The sequence below is a fragment of the Takifugu flavidus genome, chromosome 20, assembly GCF_003711565.1.
Source record: "Takifugu flavidus isolate HTHZ2018 chromosome 20, ASM371156v2, whole genome shotgun sequence".
Classification (NCBI taxonomy): domain Eukaryota; kingdom Metazoa; phylum Chordata; class Actinopteri; order Tetraodontiformes; family Tetraodontidae; genus Takifugu; species Takifugu flavidus.
The window spans coordinates 6210864-6228505 of NC_079539.1; the positions used below are offsets into that span (position 1 = coordinate 6210864).

A 17642-nucleotide genomic window follows, 5' to 3' on the forward strand; every position below is an offset into this window, starting at 1 on the left:
AATGAGAGCTCCTTCTCCCTCTCTCTGTTTGGATTATTCCTGAGGAAGACACTTCTCCTGGACACTCTTCTTCTTCTCATCCTTTCCTCCTGTCCCCTCCCTTTCTTCTCTGAGGGACTCCAGTTTCCCAGATCTCACGTCTCTTTCTCCTCTCTCACCCCTGCACCCCCTTCCTCCCCTCTTCTCCCCACCTTTTGCCTCTGCCTCCCACCACCTCAGGATGTCGTGTGAGGAGGCTCAGCTCCACAAAGAGAGGCTGCAGGCCTTGGCGGTAAGTCTGAGTGTTTGAAGCTTTTTTTTGTCTGTCAGTGTCCCAAACGCCTTCATCATCTGCGACTGAGCTCCTGTGAGCCCGTCTGCCTCTTTCATTAACTCCTTCTCTTTGATTTCTCCATCTGGGTTGTCACAGTAATCATCTTGTTCATCCAGACATCCTTTCAAATGGAGGGACGGGAGAAGTTGATTTCATTTGCACGACACAGCCAAGTCTTCTTGATAAAACATCTGACCCGACCAAGGTCACTCTCACCCCTCAGCCGCTCCGTATACCTTCACTTTTAACCGTCTCCACACAATGCAAACCAGAAAGGATAAAAAAAAAACCAAAATGCTGCAATGAAAGCTCCCGAAATTCAAAATGAAGGACCGCAGGATGACGTCATGGCCTCCTACATGCTGGTCCCATTAAACAAAGTGTTTTTGTTGTTCCAACTGTAATGAACATCACTCCCACTCGCCTTCTTGCCCTCTGCTCTCTCTCTCTGTTCATGTCGGCTTCTGTCTCTGTCAGTGACTTTTGCTGGTTGAAACCAGCTAAAACTTGGTGGAAAATCCCCCCCCCACCACTACTTTGGCCGCACGTCTGAGGTTTGAGGCGTCTGCTTTAAAGGGGGTCTGGTCTCAGGAGGTCGTCCCCCTTCCCGTTAGCATCACCGCGTGTTGGGTTATCGCTGAGGATTCCTCTTGGCTGCGACTGATAGCATCGAGCTTCATACCGGCTTCACTGACTGGGACTAAATTTGGCGCCAGCGAGGAACCACAGCATACCACACACACTCTCACACACAAACCCAGGAACACACACACATCCATGCACAGCTACGGGGGAACGGCGGCAGATGGGGAAACTATTTTGGCTGCGATGACGCCTGCAGCCATACCAGCCTGTAGATAGAGAACGGAAAACCTGGAAGATTCCCGATATCTGGCATCAATCCTGAGAAATCCTGTAGAAGGAGGATATTTGTCCGTAAACGAGTCTTGATGTGGTGTTTGGGACTCAGAAACTGACCTTCTTTCCACCTGTTGTCATTTTCCCTGTGTAAGAGCAGCAAAGGGAACCTGATGGGAGCAACGGTGATAAATACTAATTTAGCTTCTGCTCTTTATGCGCCTCTTTAGTTTGGCCTCTTAATGTAAGGAAGCATTTCAGCTAATGAAGCACGTTTTACAAGGCCAATAACTGTTATATTAAAGTTGGAATTAAATTGTTTATTAATGGCTCACGTGGAACTGGCCTGTTGTTTACTTTAAGGAGGAGTTTCCTTATCAAAGTCAGCGAGTGCTGACGTTATCTTCAGCTCCGTTCTCTGCTCTGAGCATCTCAACACCCTGTTGAGTAGTTTTCCTCCTCAGCGCTCCGTCTAATTCGGACCTTAAACAGATCCGTCTAAAATAAATAAATCATTTAACCTTCTTCTCTCGACAAGGCAGCTCCTCATATGCATCACTTTAACGCATTAACAAGCACTTAAAGAGGGAGTAGTTACTCTTAAAAACTGCTTCTGTGCTGACTTCCAACGAGAAGGAGCCATGAAAACAGTCATGATACAGCAGCTGGGAAAGAACCAGGGTCCGGAGTGGCGGACCTTGGTTCAGCACAGGAAAAACACCCGTTTACATCCGTGCCACCACCACATGGTGATCGGGACTCATCTGGCTCTCTGGAGTAGAATGAAGGCGCGACGAGATGCTCTGCAGCTGACGAGCTGCTGATTCCATCCATAATTGATACGCTGAGATGTCCTCTGCACCAGCGTGTGACCTCATCAATACTTTAGCAGGTCTGGTTGAAAACCTCCTGGGGAGTCCGATGGGGGATCCACCGGTGTCTCTGCCGGCGTGGCGCTCGTTTTAATTAACGGGACAGACGTGGTTTGGGTTCATCTGGACCTTCAGCAGACAGCTGTCACTACAATCAGCGTTTCCGTCTGGACGGGCCGTGAATAAAACACGGAACCAACAACCAAAGCAGCGGTTGCTGGTGATTTACTGTGTGATGACTGATGGCGATTGTTTCGAAAGCTGTGACTGTGCTTAAAGAGTTTCATTCGTTCATTTGTCTTTGGCACAAACAGTCTGAGGGGAATCAAGGGCGCCAGCGGTGCAGGTTTCCATGGCTGCTAATTGGTCAGATTAGGAAAGATGTGATGTCAGGTCGTTAAATTCAGACGTGTTTGGTGTGTTATTAACATGTTATTACAGCAGTCGGTCGGATTTTTCCCTAAAAAGCTGATTGCACAAGTGTCAGTTTCAGTGGTGTGTGTGTGCGTTTGTGTATGTGTGTGTGTGTGTGTGTGTGTGTGTGTGTGTGCGTGCGTGTGTGTGTGTGCGTGCGTGTGTGTGTGTGCGTGCGTGTGTGCGTGCGTGTGTGCGTGCGTGTGTGTGTGCGTGCGTGCGTGAGTAGTGGGGACAGCAGGAGTTTAGAGTCCAAAGAGCTGAGGTCATTTTTCAGAGCTGCTACCATGCTCACACACACACACACACACACACACACACACACACCACACACACACACACGCACAAACACCCTTCAATGAACTCACTCATCATGTATCACTTCCTCATTCCATAGACATAGACTTGGCCCCAAATGATGGTGTGTGTGTGTGTGTGTGTGTGTCCACGTTGCAGGTAAACCCGTGTGAATAACCACTGTTGCTCTGTCTGGATCTGCTTAGCACGCTAACAGAGGCGTGTGTTGTCCAGGGTGAAGGTGAGGGGGGCGTTATAGGGCGACACTGGCATGTGCTCAGATTTGTGGCTGTGGCATTCTGGGTAATGGCCTGTGTTAACAGAGGTGAATACAGTGGGGGGTTGTTTGAGCTCCCCGCAGGCATGTGTTGGTTTACATTTACAGATTAATGTCAGCACTGAAACCTTCATAACAGCTTGGAACGTGTTGCCAGAGGTTGCTGTTAAAGATTTTATTCCCTAAAATAGTTATAATTTCAGCTCTGCTGCTTTCTTTGGCTTGTTTCGCCACTGCTTGTAAATCAGGAAGCTCGTGGAGCGTGTAAATGTCTTAGTGAAGATGTCAGAAATAGCATCTAAAAGGAAAACAGGACCCAACAGCTACATCACATCGTTCCAGCGGGTCACACTAGCGTAGCTCATATTCGGCCTCCACAATCACCGCGTCCACTATTTCCAGCTACTGACTACCCAGATTGGCTCCCTCACAGGATGGAGCTGCTTGGTTTATGGCCCTCAGTGGTGTGCAGATGGGCGGCGTGCTTGGGGCAAAGTCATGTTGGGGGGGTGGGGGGAGAGTGGGGGTGTGTTTAGTTGGATCGTAGGGGGTCTGGGACAGCTAAAATTAGCAGCAGCTGGACATTCTAGCGTGTTTGTGTGAGTGGGGTTAAGGTTCAGAGACGAGTGGAATGCAGCTTTAGTGACCACAGCTGGTTTTAAAATCATTTTCATGACACTTAATTGTGCAGTCAATAATGTAGCATCCAGACGGAGACTCGTCAGCAGAGATGGAATTGTGTGAAAGTTCCGTTTTTAGAGTTAGAGTGATGTTTAGTAGCGTTTTCTTGAACAGCCGATGAAGACTTTCTCTGCTCCGTATGTCTGTCTGCATGTGTGTTCGTTCTTCTACAGTTCAGAATAGAACAAAGGTCAAAAATGACATTCGGTAGATGTCAAAGAGAGTCAGTAAGGTCTCACCGACGTTAGCCTGTCCATGGGGGAGCAGCACGCTCCCCAATATGGACACGATGAGTGTCGTCGCCACCTGCTGCTATATCACCTGACCACGGAATGCACGTCGTCCCGAGGACGTGCTAAGTTTGCATTTACTGACCCCACCTTCAGCAGGTTAGCATTCTGCTCCCCACAGAACTAAATTAGCATTGTCACACGATGCTCCTTTAAAAGCAGAGCAGACTTTCAGCCTCCCTCACATGTTACTGCTGTCATGTGTTTCACCTGCGTGTCCGTTAATCTTCCCGTCCGTCCGCCCGTCTGTCCGGACGTCATGATCCGTCGCACCTTTTCTCCCAGCCGGATTTTCCCTGAGCTCCGAGCATTTCTCATGCCAAACTCCCAACGTGTAATTTAGCCTCTAAAATAAATACTTGCTCTGTACTGGTCTGGAAGCTGGGCCCAAGCCACCGTTTCCAGTCTAATTTGCACACAAGACGGCCAAGACATCGTCGAGTGCTTGCTTGATTAAAATGTAGGCAGAAATATCCTCCGGCGTCTTAAAATCAGCAACAATGCAGTCAACCTGAATCCCTGAGTCTGAGCAGCTCAGCTCTTCAGCTGTCCTGTCAGGACTTTACTGCAGATTCTCGGGAACCTTCTTCTACACTGCAGATTTGTCTGTAAATTCTGGCTTGGCAGTGGGAGTTTTGGCCTTTTGTAGCCGATTGGGGCCGAACACTGGCTGAGCCAAAGTGTGGGAAGTCACGAGTCTGTCACCAGGAATGTCAACATATTTCCCTGAGGAGAAGCAGGAGGAGGAGCAGAGCCAGAGCGGGACCCCGGGGTCTCTCCTCTACACTCAACTGTACGTTAAGAACTGGCCCAACACTGTTTATAGGAACTCTGTGACCCCGAAGAAGCAGAATAATCCTCCACACTGGAGCCCCAATCAAGTCAATAATGTTTCCATTCATTCGGCAACATGGCAGAAAAAGCTCGTTTCCCCTGAATTATACAGGCTCTTTGTATCTATGGAAGTGTTGTTCTCCCAAGATGTTACACACCAGTATATCAATGTGGTGACAATGTGGTGCAGTCGGCTGCAGACAGAACAGCTCCTGATTCTGAGGCAGTAGAATAGGAAGGGCGGCTCCCAGCCCAGCGCGGGTCACTGCCGCACCTCCAGACGGCCCGATTTGGGCTCTAATGGGGCTTCTGCTGTATGACCATAGAATGCTCTCCTATCGTATGGAGGCTGTTTAAGGGGAATGTTCCAGGTGAGTTAGAGCGCTGTAATAAAGTGTTGCCAAACCTGACGACGCTTTACATTCATCCCGATCCCCCTTCGATGTTTGATGAGTCAGGAACGGTCAGGAACACACAGCTCGTTGGAGGGAGGTGTTATTTTAGGAAATGTAGTTGTCTTATCAGTGGTTCATTCTTCTGTGTGTGTGTGTGTGTGTGTGTGTGTGTGTGTGTGTGTGTGTGTGCGTGTGTGTGTGTGTGGTGTGTGTGTGTGTGTGTGTGTGTGATCTGCTCATTCCCCATATCCAAAACAGTCCTTGACATCTGTTGACCAAACCTCTGGCACCAACTGCTGTCTGTTCTTCATAAGCCATGGGAACGGCTTCTGTGTAGGTCGGGAGCTCGTTGTGGTCTGTGTGTGTGTGTGTGTGTGTGTGTGTGTGTGTGTGTGTGTGTGAGAGAGAGAGACACAGAGAGAGAGAGGGAGTTTTTCCTTTTTCCTTTTCTTTTCTGATCTCCAACACCGTTCATCAGGTTTATTGGTTATTTCCAGACAGATTGGATCTATTTAAACACTCATTCGTGGACATAAAGTCCCGGCAACAGCCAGAACTGCTAAAATAAAGCAGCAAAACCTTAAACTGCATATAAGATGACATGTTTTCTCAATGATGTAATCAGCTGTTACCTCTGAGTGGGTGAGAATAGAAGAAGACTGATGACTTTTACCCATTAAAAGAAAACTGGGTCCCTTCACCCATCGAATTACCCCAATAAATAATGCAGAAATCCTGATTCTTTCCATGAAGATGATGATGAGGATGGGCTTCGCTCCTCCTTCGTCCTGAACCTCCATCTTCCAGAAGCATCTTGAAAACCGTCCCAGTGAGGTGAAGAGAGTTTGTCTGGTGACATCAGACGTTGGTGACGTTGGCGTGTTGAGACCACCTGATCACCAGCAGCTCCAGCGAACGCCGCCCCTGGATCGCTCCCCTAAATGTCTTCAGGCTCTTTACTGTTAAACCCAACATCTGAAGGTCCCACAGGGATCTTTGCTCAATGAGCAGCAGCATCAAACCGATCGATCCGGCAGCGGCAGCAGGCCTCAACGCCAACAAAACCGCTAATGAAACCAGCGCCGGTGCAGATCCACCAAGCTCGGAGCCTAGCTTTCATCTCTCTCTCTCTCGTCCCTCACAGGAGAAGCGGAAAAGGCAAACTGAGATTGAAGACAAGAGGAGCCAGCTGGACGAGCTCGTCCTGCAACTGCAGCATCTCAAGGTTGGTCGTTACACACGCACCACCTGCCTCCTGCTGATGTTCAACATCTGGAGGTGGACACAATCAAGCCTCAGATCAAAGCTGAGGTCAGCAGCACAATCTGACGTGAGGGGACGTGAAAGGGTTAAAAAGAGGCAGGAAGTGGGACACCAGCCACGCACCATCTTATCACGGACCATGTTGCACGTGAGCGTGGGCGAAGACTCTAGATATCGATGTATGAAGCCACATACATGAAGTTTCAGGAGCCTCCAAGCGCTGTGATCGATCGTGTAAAGAGGCTGATTAAAGCCATCTGACCTATGGGTCTGTGAATGAGGTGTTCCAAGGAGCACAGAGGCTTTTAATGAAGATGTTTGTCTCCAGTCACAAATGCAGGGTTTCAGCTTTGTGCTGAAGAACCCGTCAGTGTTGTTTATCTATGTTGTTTAGGGAAAATGTTGGAGAAGCATCTCAGCTCTCTTCCTGTGATGGAAGCCACCACAAAAAAAGTGTGATCCAAGGAAAAGTATCAGATGTCTTCCAGCCCCGCAATTATTTCCACTCTTTTCTCCTGTAAAGTCCAGAGCTGAAATTGGGAGACGAGCTAAACACAGACGGCACCAATGAGCCTCCTCTGAAGGGAAACAAACTCAGAGTTTTGCCGTTTCACATGTTAGCGAACTAAACTGAACCCCAGAAGCTGCGGTCATGTGAAGCTGGCCACAGGCTGGTGGAGATACCTGCTGGAGCTTCAGTCGCTCTGAGAGGATCCACTCATTTCGAGGAATCTCTCACCACTCACGGTTTCATACAAGTCGATGATCGTTGACTGAGCCTGTTTGACAACAACAACAACAACAACAACAACAGATTAGGGCAGACAGAAGCTCTGCTCCATCCTCCTCTGCTCTCCAGCTGCCTTCATCTGTAGATTCTATCAGCTTCTGCTTACAAAAATCCCATTTAATGGCCGTTACCGCTGAGTGGCACACAGTCAGGCAGCGTGAAGCCGCCTTTGTGGAGCCCTCTCTGGAGACGGAAAAGCCCTGAGAGAGGAAATGAAGGCTGGAGTCTACGGGGATGTGATAAAGAGCTGCGTGGTCCAAGCCTGCCTGAATGGAGGCACAGATCTGAGTGTGGGAATGTGTAAACACTGATGTGATCTCCTCGGAAGGCTCACACAGCAGCGGCAGCTCCTGCCCGCTCACACTCCCTCCTGCTGTGATACAGATTTGGGCATGTTTGGAAGACTCTGGTTTCTATTCTTCAGCAGCATCACAGGTGAGAAGCAGATGGTCCCACGGGCCAGTTCTGGTCTCTAAATATCCCCCAAACTTCCCTTCAGGCCTCCCTAACAGAGCTGCTGTGTCTCAGAGCGCAACAGGAAATGGAAAGTCTGTTAAACAGCGTGAGAGCAGGCCGGTTCTCATAGGAAACACGTGGTTATCCTACACTAAATGATCTCTCACCGTCTGGTTTGCTCAGCTCGTGTGTAGAAGAAGACACAGCTGAACATCCAGAACCCTGAGAGCTGCTGGTGGAAGCCTCTCCTGAAACTCGCCCACGGGGGCGGAATGAGCTCCCTAACTCGGAGCCGTTGGCTGGTGTTTCAACAGGACCTTTGGACAGGCAGGCAGCTCTGCTCAGCAGATTATTCCCATTAATGAGTGTTTGTGTGACCAGAATCAGCTTCATCACAAATGAATGAAGCTGCTGCACCAGAATTATCACCAGGAATGAGTCTCCGTGATGGACCACTTAGACCAAGTCTAAAAATACCCCCGACCGACGGATGAGAGAAGCAGCGTTTGGAGCGCGTGATGATACAGGCGGAGGAGGACCAACTGCAAGATTCTGCATCATTGCGAGCGCGCTCAGCAGCCTCTTCGCCAGCATACCTGACCGTGACTCTGCTTCCTCTTCCAGTCCAAGGCCATGCGAGAGCGATGGCTCCTGCAGGGAATGTCGGCGGAGGAGGCGGAGGTGCGGCAAAAACAGCTGGAACAGGATGAAGAACGAGGGAGGAGCCTGGAAGACCTGATCCACAGGTAGGACGCAGATGTCACACCCACTCCCAGACTCAATCGCTATACAAAGAGGGCGTAGAAGGTCAAAATCATGATTCAGAGGTGACGGTGGTGCTTCACAGCTACAAATATTAATATTAACTGAAAGGATGAAGCCTTTATTTACTCAATATGTTTACAAGAGACTTTAGAACCTAACAGAGGAAAACAACCCGCAGGTTATTAGCGCTCCGTCTCCCGAACCCTCAAAAACAACATGATTTCAGTCAGATTTCCCAGTAGAAACATTTTCTTTTTGTGGCACAAGATGGGACAAAGTCCTCGCTTTCAGGACGGTGTGGGGGTCAAGGCAAACACGGTGTAACCGGAGAGGCGGCGGAGGTTTGGCATTCTTCTTGGCAGCTCTGTAACCTTAGAACAAGCGCTGCATTTTTCTTCCACGCTGAAAACAAACACCGAACGCCGCTGCACACTTCTCCAAAAACAGAGCGAGCGTTAGCTGCCAGAGGAATGTGGAGGGGAGCCGGGATCAGATGATGAGGATAAAACACAGAGGAAAGGCTGCAGCAGAGAGAAAGAGCGAGGCGAACGCTGGGTGTTGCCTCCAAATACGCTGCCAGGACTGGAAGAAGGGTGATGTGATGCTGTGTGCACTTCCTGTATTTGTGTCTTTGGGAGGAGCTTCCTGATTGGAGCGCTACTGTTAGATAGTTGCTAACTCCCCACAGTGGTGTTGAGCCATGAGATCACCATTAACAGTCGGTCACTGAATCATATCTGAATCGCAATTCATTGGAATTAGTTCCTCCATTAAAGGTATTTTTCAGTGGGTTTGGCATCGGTGGGACTTTGGCCCTGTTAGCCAGCAGCTACTGTAGCTTAGCATCCGTGCTGGAATAACATCAACGCGATAACGTCGGGATATTCTGGGTCTGGTGTGAACAGAGCAGCGGTCAGCGGTCAATGAGGGGGCGCATTATCACCCCCGAAGCACAGAATCACTGAAAGATTGTCAGTGAGGAGATATCCATGACTTCTAAAAGCAATTTAAAACCCACAGAGTCTCTTGAGTCCGCAGCACCTTGTGTTGGGCTGGTCCAGGTTTATTCAGCTCATAGAGCAGGAAATAACCAAAGCTGCACCACAGTGACTAATTTCTGTGTGTGTTCAAGCTTTTAAAGCCAAAAACTGGCTCAGAAACACCCTGAATTCTCTGGTTTGAGGAGGAATTTGAATGAAAATTTGTGTTGCTTATGGCAAACCTCACCAAAAGTTCCTCTAATGTATCAGGCTCACTGTGGTTACGATCAGTAAATCCGGAGTGAAAGTATTCAGATATCCAGGAAATTATGAGCGGATGCATTCAAATGAAAACAATCTGGCTTAATTTGTGGTTTATTGGTTGGAGAGATTTGGTGAAAGCTTCAGTCCACAAACGCTAAACACAAAAAGCTGCAGTGACATCTGCAACTCCTGAAACATTTTGTCTGGGATGTTTGTGGACAGTGATGAGCGCTCGGGCATGTGTGAGCGGTTATTTCTAGCAGAAGGTGTGGCATCTATATTTACACTCCATAGCACACGCGCCATCCCAAAATAACCCTCAACTCAGGCAACCGGGTTCTTCAAGACAGCCGGGGTGTCATCAACACAACCAAGGATGGTTCCACCCCATAAACCTCATGTTCTGCTCATGTTCTCATGTTCTCATGTTCTCATGTTCTCATGTTCTCCTCATGTTCTTCAACTGCGTAAAGGTGCCGTGTGATAGCGTAGCAATGCTAACACAAAGGTTTGGGAATACACGGATACAGGAATTCTCTGTTGCTACTCTGGTTTTCCAAATGGTTTTCTGGAGATTTAATGGTGAACACACCCAAAGGAACAGAGCAGCACTCTTTGTGTGGCGACACGTCTCCAATTTAAACTGGAAATCTCATAAAGAGGCGAAACAGTGCCATCCTTGTGCTGGTGACCTCATACCTGAGCGTCCCTGTTGGAAGCCCACGTGAGGACGTCACAAAGCCCCGATGATGAAGAAACAGGCACTGACGGATGTTCTGTCTTTAGCATGACAGGCTAAAGCAGCAGAGAGGGGATTTTTAATAATGCCTCCATCTTTTTGTTCTTTAACAGCTTTAATTTATCCGCTTGTGAAAAGTTCTAAAGGCTTCTTACACATGGAAGCTTTTACTAGAGCCCATTCAGCCTGGGCAGAAACCAGCCGTGCATCTGCAGTCTCTCCGGCCCAACATCCCATCGTGATGGGATGGCATTTATTTTCCTAGCGTGTTTAAACGCAGCCCCAGCTGATCCAGAAGGAAACGGCCTGCTGACCTTCTGTGGCGGCTCCTGACACACGCCTCTGTTGTTGCTTCTGCCTGCATCAGAAGGTTTTCCGTTTGTTTCACATCAACCTCCAGATCCCGCTCGAAGAGAACCTCCCCACTTCCTGTGTGGGTTCGTTTGTGCCCATAAATCAAAGCCGGAGTTTAAAATCCTGCAGGGTGACCGCATGAAGAGCAGGACAGAGGTGGGACAAGTCACAACGCGTATTTAACAAAGGGATCGATAAAGTCTTGTTGAACAAGCTGTGCTGCTTCTGTTCCAACGTGCGGAGCGGCGCCGGTGGATCCTCCAGGTTCTGCTGGGAGTCGGAGCAGGAAAAGCTCACTCGAGTCGTTTCGTAACCCTCTGAAAATATTTCTCTTTTGCCCACAGCGGCTGCGGAGGAGGCCTCAGTCAGGTCTCTTCTGTTTATAGTGATGCGGTTTGGGGAGGAAATTTACTTTTTAAATTTATTTCTGAGCTGCTCAGAAATGTGCACGTGTGATCTAACGTGGTTAACAATCACCTGATTTCCCTAACGGGATTAATAAGTATCTGATTCCCATAACTCTTGTTGCCCTGCCTTGTTGCCCCACCACCACCACCACCACACACAGTATTATGTGGCAAGCCTGTCCTGATGTAGTCATGGCAACGGGTCTGGGTGGGTCGGTGACATCACCAGTCCCTTTGAGGATTACCACCAAGATAGCAACTGCAGACACAAGAAGAGAGGCAACACTTTCAGGTTGTGACCCCCTCTGTCTTCTTCTGTCTTGCCTTTTCTGTATTTTTTATCTCTCTTTCAGCTGATCTCGCCGTTTGTTTCATCACAACTTTAGGAATAATCACTGAGACGGGAATTATCAAGACTACAACACATTAGAGTGAAGAATTTAGCGCCTATTTAGTTTCTGTGGTCGACCGCTAGATGGCGCCGTTTCAGTCTTCTTCTGCACTAATTTAGCGTTTTCTAACATTTTTTTTATTTATTAACTGATCGACATGATTCTCTCATGTCAGTTTCATCATTTCAGGGACAATTATTCTTAAAAACACTTTATAAATCACCTGTGCGGGGATCACTTTGAAATAAATGATTTTCAGTTACTGGGCAGCTTAAAATGGTCAACTCTAACAATAGGAGGAAGTGGGCACTGGCCCTGGGGAGGGGCACATCGGCCTGGAGGAGGGGGGCACTGGCCCTGGGGAGGGGCACATCGGCCTGTAGGAGGGGGGCACTGGCCCTGGGGAGGGGCACATCGGCCTGGAGGAGGGGGGCACTGGCCCTGGGGAGGGGGCACTGGCCCTGGGGAGGGGGCACTTCGGCCTGGAGGAGGGGGGCACTGGCCCTGGGGAGGGGGCACTTCGGCCTGGAGGAGGGGGGCACTGGCCCTGGGGAGGGGGCACATCGGCCTGGAGGAGGGGGGCACTGGCCTGGAGGAGGGGGCACATCGTCCTGGAGGAGGGGGGCACTGGCCCTGAGGAGGGGGCACATCGGCCTGGAGGAGGGGGGCACTGGCCCTGGGGAGGGGGCACTGGCCCTGTGGAGGGGGCACATCGGCCTGGAGGAGGGGGGCACTGGCCCTGGGGGGGGGCACATCGGCCTGCTGCTGCAGGGACACTTGAAATCCGTTGTCAACAGTCATTGTCCACCTCCACACGGTTTATATTTAGCGCCTCTGTTTTGCCTCGGACGATCTTGATACGCAGGATAATGTGATATTAGCATCGACAGAAATGCTGCAGCGTTGAATAGAAACATAAAAATAGCAGCTGGTTGTATCTTTAGATGTCCTGCTGTGGTGAGGAGCCTCCTTCTGTGGCTGATAACACATTGTGATTCTGTCACTGCTACGGATCGAAGGTCGACGGTTTTTGGGAACTCAAGGCTGAGTTAAATACAGAATCTTAACCAGCGTGAGTCAGTGTGTGGAAATGAAGCAACGACTCGTTATACGTCGTTATGCTCTGTAACTGCTGACGCTGCACTTTCATCAGTCTGACAGGCTGAAGAGTAAAATGCTGTATTTAATGAGTCCTGGGAGGCCGATCCTGTCTGCTGGAGCCGTGCGACTCCTTCTGAGTGCAGCTAATCTCCTAATCCTCATTTCAAGAAGTCTCTGAAAGAGACAAACCCTGAACTCGTCCTGCATTTTTACAACTGCTGGTAAAGATTTGGTCCCAATGACGCGAACACACTTCAAAGATGGATGTAGCAACAATTCCAGGAAAGGGTCGGGGAGGAGGACCGGGGGGTTTCCTCTCTGCCTGCCAGACCTCCGCAGAGACCTGCAGAAACTGTCAGTCTGCTCACTGTGAGAGTGAATTAAAGATTAGACATTAAACTTCTCACAGAGTTCCACAAGCAATAAAGTTATGTCTTCTGATCACCTCCTGTGACCACGGAGGTTGTTTCTAAATGTTAAAGTCTAAAGTTAAAATGAACCCAGTTGTTCTTTTCTATGTTTCCTGCCATTAAACCGGTCTCAGGCGGCTGCTTCTCGAGGTCCAAAAGCCTGATGAGAAGCCGGGTTGTTGTGAATCGTCCTTCCTCCGGTGTGATGCTTTTATGTGTTTGGCAGGCTGGAGTCTGAAATCGGGGCTCTGGAGCAGGAGGAGTCCCAAATATCAGCCAAAGAGCAGGTTCTGAGGGAGCGTCTGAAGGAGACCGAGCGCTCCATCGAAGACCTGCAGAAGGTACAGGAACGTGTTGCTGCGGCAACCAGCGTGAGCATTAATGAGCTGTGACAACACCCGGCGCTTCTAATCAGTTTTCAGTGTGCCGGCGACTTTTATTCAAGTGTAAAGTGCTAAAAATGAATGAATATCAATATTAACTCTCCTGACACAGTTAAAATGAAGCTTCTACAAACTCTGATGTTAACAGTTATTTTTTCTCTCTCTCTCTTTCAGAGTCTAATGAGCCAGGATGGTGGTATGAGCAATCACACACACACACACACACACACACACACACACACACACACACCGGTCATGGGGTCCCTCTTGTTAGATTTTCTTAGTGTATTTGTGTGTAGATAATAGTCTCGCTGAGGTAGGAGAGATGTGGGCCAGAGCTCACACGCACGGACTTACTCCATGTGTATAGTTGCATACAAAAACACACACAAACTGCCTTTTTCTCTCTCTCTCTCTCTCCCACACACACACACACACACACACACACAAGGCCATGACTCTGCAGCATGCCGACGCTGGCTTTATATCACCACCTATTCACCAGCAAGCCCTGTAAGCCCAAAAGCTTTGTCTGTCAAATCACACACAATCTCTCTCTCTTACACACACACACACACACCACACACACACACACAAACACAAAAGACTCCATAAATACACACCTATAGTTACACACACGCACTCATCACAGTGATGGGTAACAACAGCCTGACACAAAAACACACACCAGCAGCGGCGAGGCCACAAAGAGACTCTCTCAGGGTGTGGTTAACCCCCGGGATGACCCTGCCCACCCAATATTACACACACACACACACACACACACACACACACGCACATGCAAACATGCACGCAAATGCACACTTCTGCTGGATAAGCACTGCATGAGCTGGTGTGGTCACAGATAGGTGTGTGTATGTGTGTGTGTGTGTGTGTGTGTGTGTGTGTCCTCACGGGCCTCTTTCGCTCCTCTGACCATGTGTCATTTCCTCTCCTGCTCTCCTGCCCATCAGATGCCACCAGCTGCGTGTCGGCTCCTCTCTCGGACGGCACGCCACAAGATCCCGACCACCTCGTTCTGGCCACGCAGCACAGGGCCGGCCCGCCCGCGTCTGGAGAGCACGCCATACCAAGACCTGGTAAGACGGGGGGGTCAGAGAGGGCTGGGGAAGGGGGGGGAGTATAGAAAGGTTTTGGGCCACAGCCAAGTGGGATTACTGGGTCAAACTGGCTGGTGTCCTGGAGGGAGGACGCACGGGCTTTACATTAAACAGCACTGAAAAAATATTAGTGCGCGACCGAGGACGAGGAAGTTAGAATTGTGCTTTTAAATTCAGGACATTTTTGCTTTTAGTCCATTAAATCATGGACAGCAGTCGCTGCCGGGTCGATCGGTCTCTGAATCAACCTTTTCGTCCTGTTTCATCTCTCAGCACCAACAACTTTTGACCACGACAGGTTGTGTTTTCGTTGATGTCGGCGGTGTGAGCGGTGTGTAGCCAATCAGTGGCGGGTGTGTAGCGCTCAGTCTAAAGGTATTATGTGCGTTTGTGTTGGCTGCTGCTGACGCTGCTCCACTTTGCAACAGCTCAGCCTTTTGGTCAGCGTGGTAACCTGGTGATTCAGCAGCAACAATATCAGCTCTCACACCTTACAGACGCACCCAAACACCTCCTTTAATATAGTTTTATGACTTTTTAACCCTGCAAAATGAAGGTTAAGGATGAAAATTGACAGTTTCAGCATAGATGAGCAGCAGGTTTGGACTCCCAGGTTTGTTATTTTCTGCAGTGTTAGAAATGGATAATTTATATCGCAGACTCTCGCGGTTGTTTGTTCTGGGGAAGAACTTCCCTGTCCGACCTTTGAAAAAGTGATTGATTGGAAGGTTTTAAGCCTCAAACGTCCCTCTCGTATCTAATGTGCGTCTGATATTTAGACTTGCTGCACTTGTTGCAGGTTGAATCAGACCTATCCGGAAACACTGACCTCACCCTCACACTTTACTCCCTCCACTTTTCCCCCATCTCCTCCACTCATCCCTCCTCACCCCTTCACTTCAAATCTCACCCCCCTCTCTACCCCCCCCCCCCTCAACTCCCTGTCTCTCCTCTCCTCCTAACAGCGATGTTTGCCATGGAGATCAATGTGCAGCATGATCCACAGACGGGCGAGCAGCGTATCCTGTCAGCCAATCGTGTGAGCCCCCTGGATGCGGCATCGCGTGGCGTCAAAGTCTATGATGATGGCAGGAAAGTGGTCTATGAGGTCACGTCTTCGGGGGGCGTGTCCACTAGCACCATGGAAAATGGCTGGAGCTCCGCCCAGGTTGACCAGCTGGTGCAGCGTGCTGTCAGGCCTGTTGTACACGGGGACAGCGGCAGGGGTCATGTGACAGTGACCCCCGCTTTGCCATCCACCTATTTGTCCCCAGCTGATGGGGATGACCTGTCTCCACCCTCCTGCGCCCCCCCATCCATCCCCTCAAGCCCACCAGCTCAGGTCACCCTCCAGAGGGAGGCTCAGCTCGGCATGATGCCCCCCGCTGCTCCAGTAACGACTCAACCCTGCGCCGACCTCCCCTCCTTCCCCCAGGCCAGCGAGGAGCACCCGGTGACCATGGTCTTCCTGGGGTACCAGGATGTGGAGGACACGAGCGAGAGCAGACAGCTGCTGGGCTTCGATGGCACCGTGAAGGCCGAGGTGGTCCTGATCGACGAGGACGATGAGAAGTCGCTGCGGGAGAAGACGGTGACCGACCTCTCCATCATCGACGGCACGGCCGCCGACCTCGTGTCAGGGCGGCCGGCCACATCCGAGGTCCCCAGCACGGAACTGTCATCTGACAGCCGTGAGCCCGACAGCGCTTCCTCGCCCCCTGCTAACCCCGACGCCAACCTGGCCCCCCCGCCCGGCCTCACACCCACCACAGGTACAGACAAGAGGAAACGCTGCCAGTGCTGCATCCTCATGTGAACGACTCTTGTCCTCCTTCCACCCTTTTATTAGTATTACCCACAACACCCCTCTCTTCACCTTATGTCTGGATGGTTACTAACAGAAGCCTTCCTCCTCCCCCTCCTCTGGACTGGGCTCACACACACACACACACACACACACACACACACAAACACTCTGTCAACGCAGCGTCTGAACTGAGTCAACAATGATGATTTACAAATAAAAAATGGAACAAACGGGGGTCAGACGGGTCAAATAGCTGACCTCGGCGGGAGTTTAGGATTTATCTGGAGACAATCACATCGGCCACTTTATAAAAGACAAACACATTTTACACACCTTTCACTCAGATCAACAACACAACAAGCCGGGAGCGGAGAGGGGGATACTCGTTGCCTTGGTTTCTTTATGTGCCTCTTCATTTTCCTCATCCATAGCTTAACAAAGTAGAGACGATCAGAAGTTATTTTTGGTAGTTCTTTTCAGTTTGCTGTTGTTCTCTGAACATTTTCATTTTGTTTCATTTTAAATTTGAACAGAAAGGCAGTGGGATGGCTGGGACTGTTGTTTTTGACACCGCAGTTTCTGGACTTGAGTTGCTCAGAACAGGCACTCTCACTCACTCTGGCCATCAAATCCAGCTATTTCACCTCTGAGTTCATTTCCTCCCATTCTCAATCTTCCAAACTGAGCAGAAGCCCTGGAACAACTTTTGGCAGCCATCTCTTCCTATTGGGCACTGGCTGCTAATGGCAGCTTAATGAGTACATACTGACAGTGGAGGAATGTCGATTCCCACCCAATAAAACAACTGGCCACCGACAGCCTGGGCACAATCTTTTATACGAGGAACAGTAACGAGCGTTACCGTTTCATCACTTGTTGGCTGCAGAAAGCTGCCAGAGCCATGATACTCTTTCCAGAGAGATTCTAAAAACACTGCCAGCTCTAACTGTCACCAACCAGGTCCCCATCTACAAGGGTGCTACCGCTAACGTGACCTGGGGTCTTCGTAACATATATAATCACTGCTTCCAGGATTTTACAGCACGGATTAGTTGAGTTCGTGTTCATTTTGGTAACAACAACAATGCAAAGCACCGACATACAGGACGTTTCTGGTCCTGTTGGAAACTCACTGCAATCCTCATGTCGGTGATCTTCTGGAGTGTTTTAATAATAACA

At 49.7% G+C, this 17642-nt stretch overlaps 1 protein-coding gene across 7 annotated transcripts in view; it reads left to right on the forward strand.

Annotated features, from left to right (window-relative positions):
- The window catches only part of LOC130517303 (A-kinase anchor protein 2), a 43299-nt gene that overhangs the window by 4891 nt on the left and 20766 nt on the right, over positions 1-17642 (forward strand). For 5 of the 7 annotated variants that reach the window (XR_008947687.1, XM_057019096.1, XM_057019092.1 and 2 more), the window contains 7 exons: positions 220-271; positions 6376-6456; positions 8365-8486; positions 13379-13493; positions 13710-13731; positions 14510-14635; positions 15622-16428. Coding sequence is in view for 6 of the 7 variants with exons in the window: in XM_057019096.1 (XP_056875076.1) it covers positions 220-271; positions 6376-6456; positions 8365-8486; positions 13379-13493; positions 13710-13731; positions 14510-14635; positions 15622-16428 (1325 nt within the window). In the remaining variant the exon portion in view is untranslated. The remainder of the gene's footprint in view (positions 1-219; positions 272-6375; positions 6457-8364; positions 8487-13378; positions 13494-13709; positions 13732-14509; positions 14636-15621; positions 16429-17642) is intronic. The other 2 variants (XM_057019097.1, XM_057019098.1) reach the window with 2 other exon arrangements.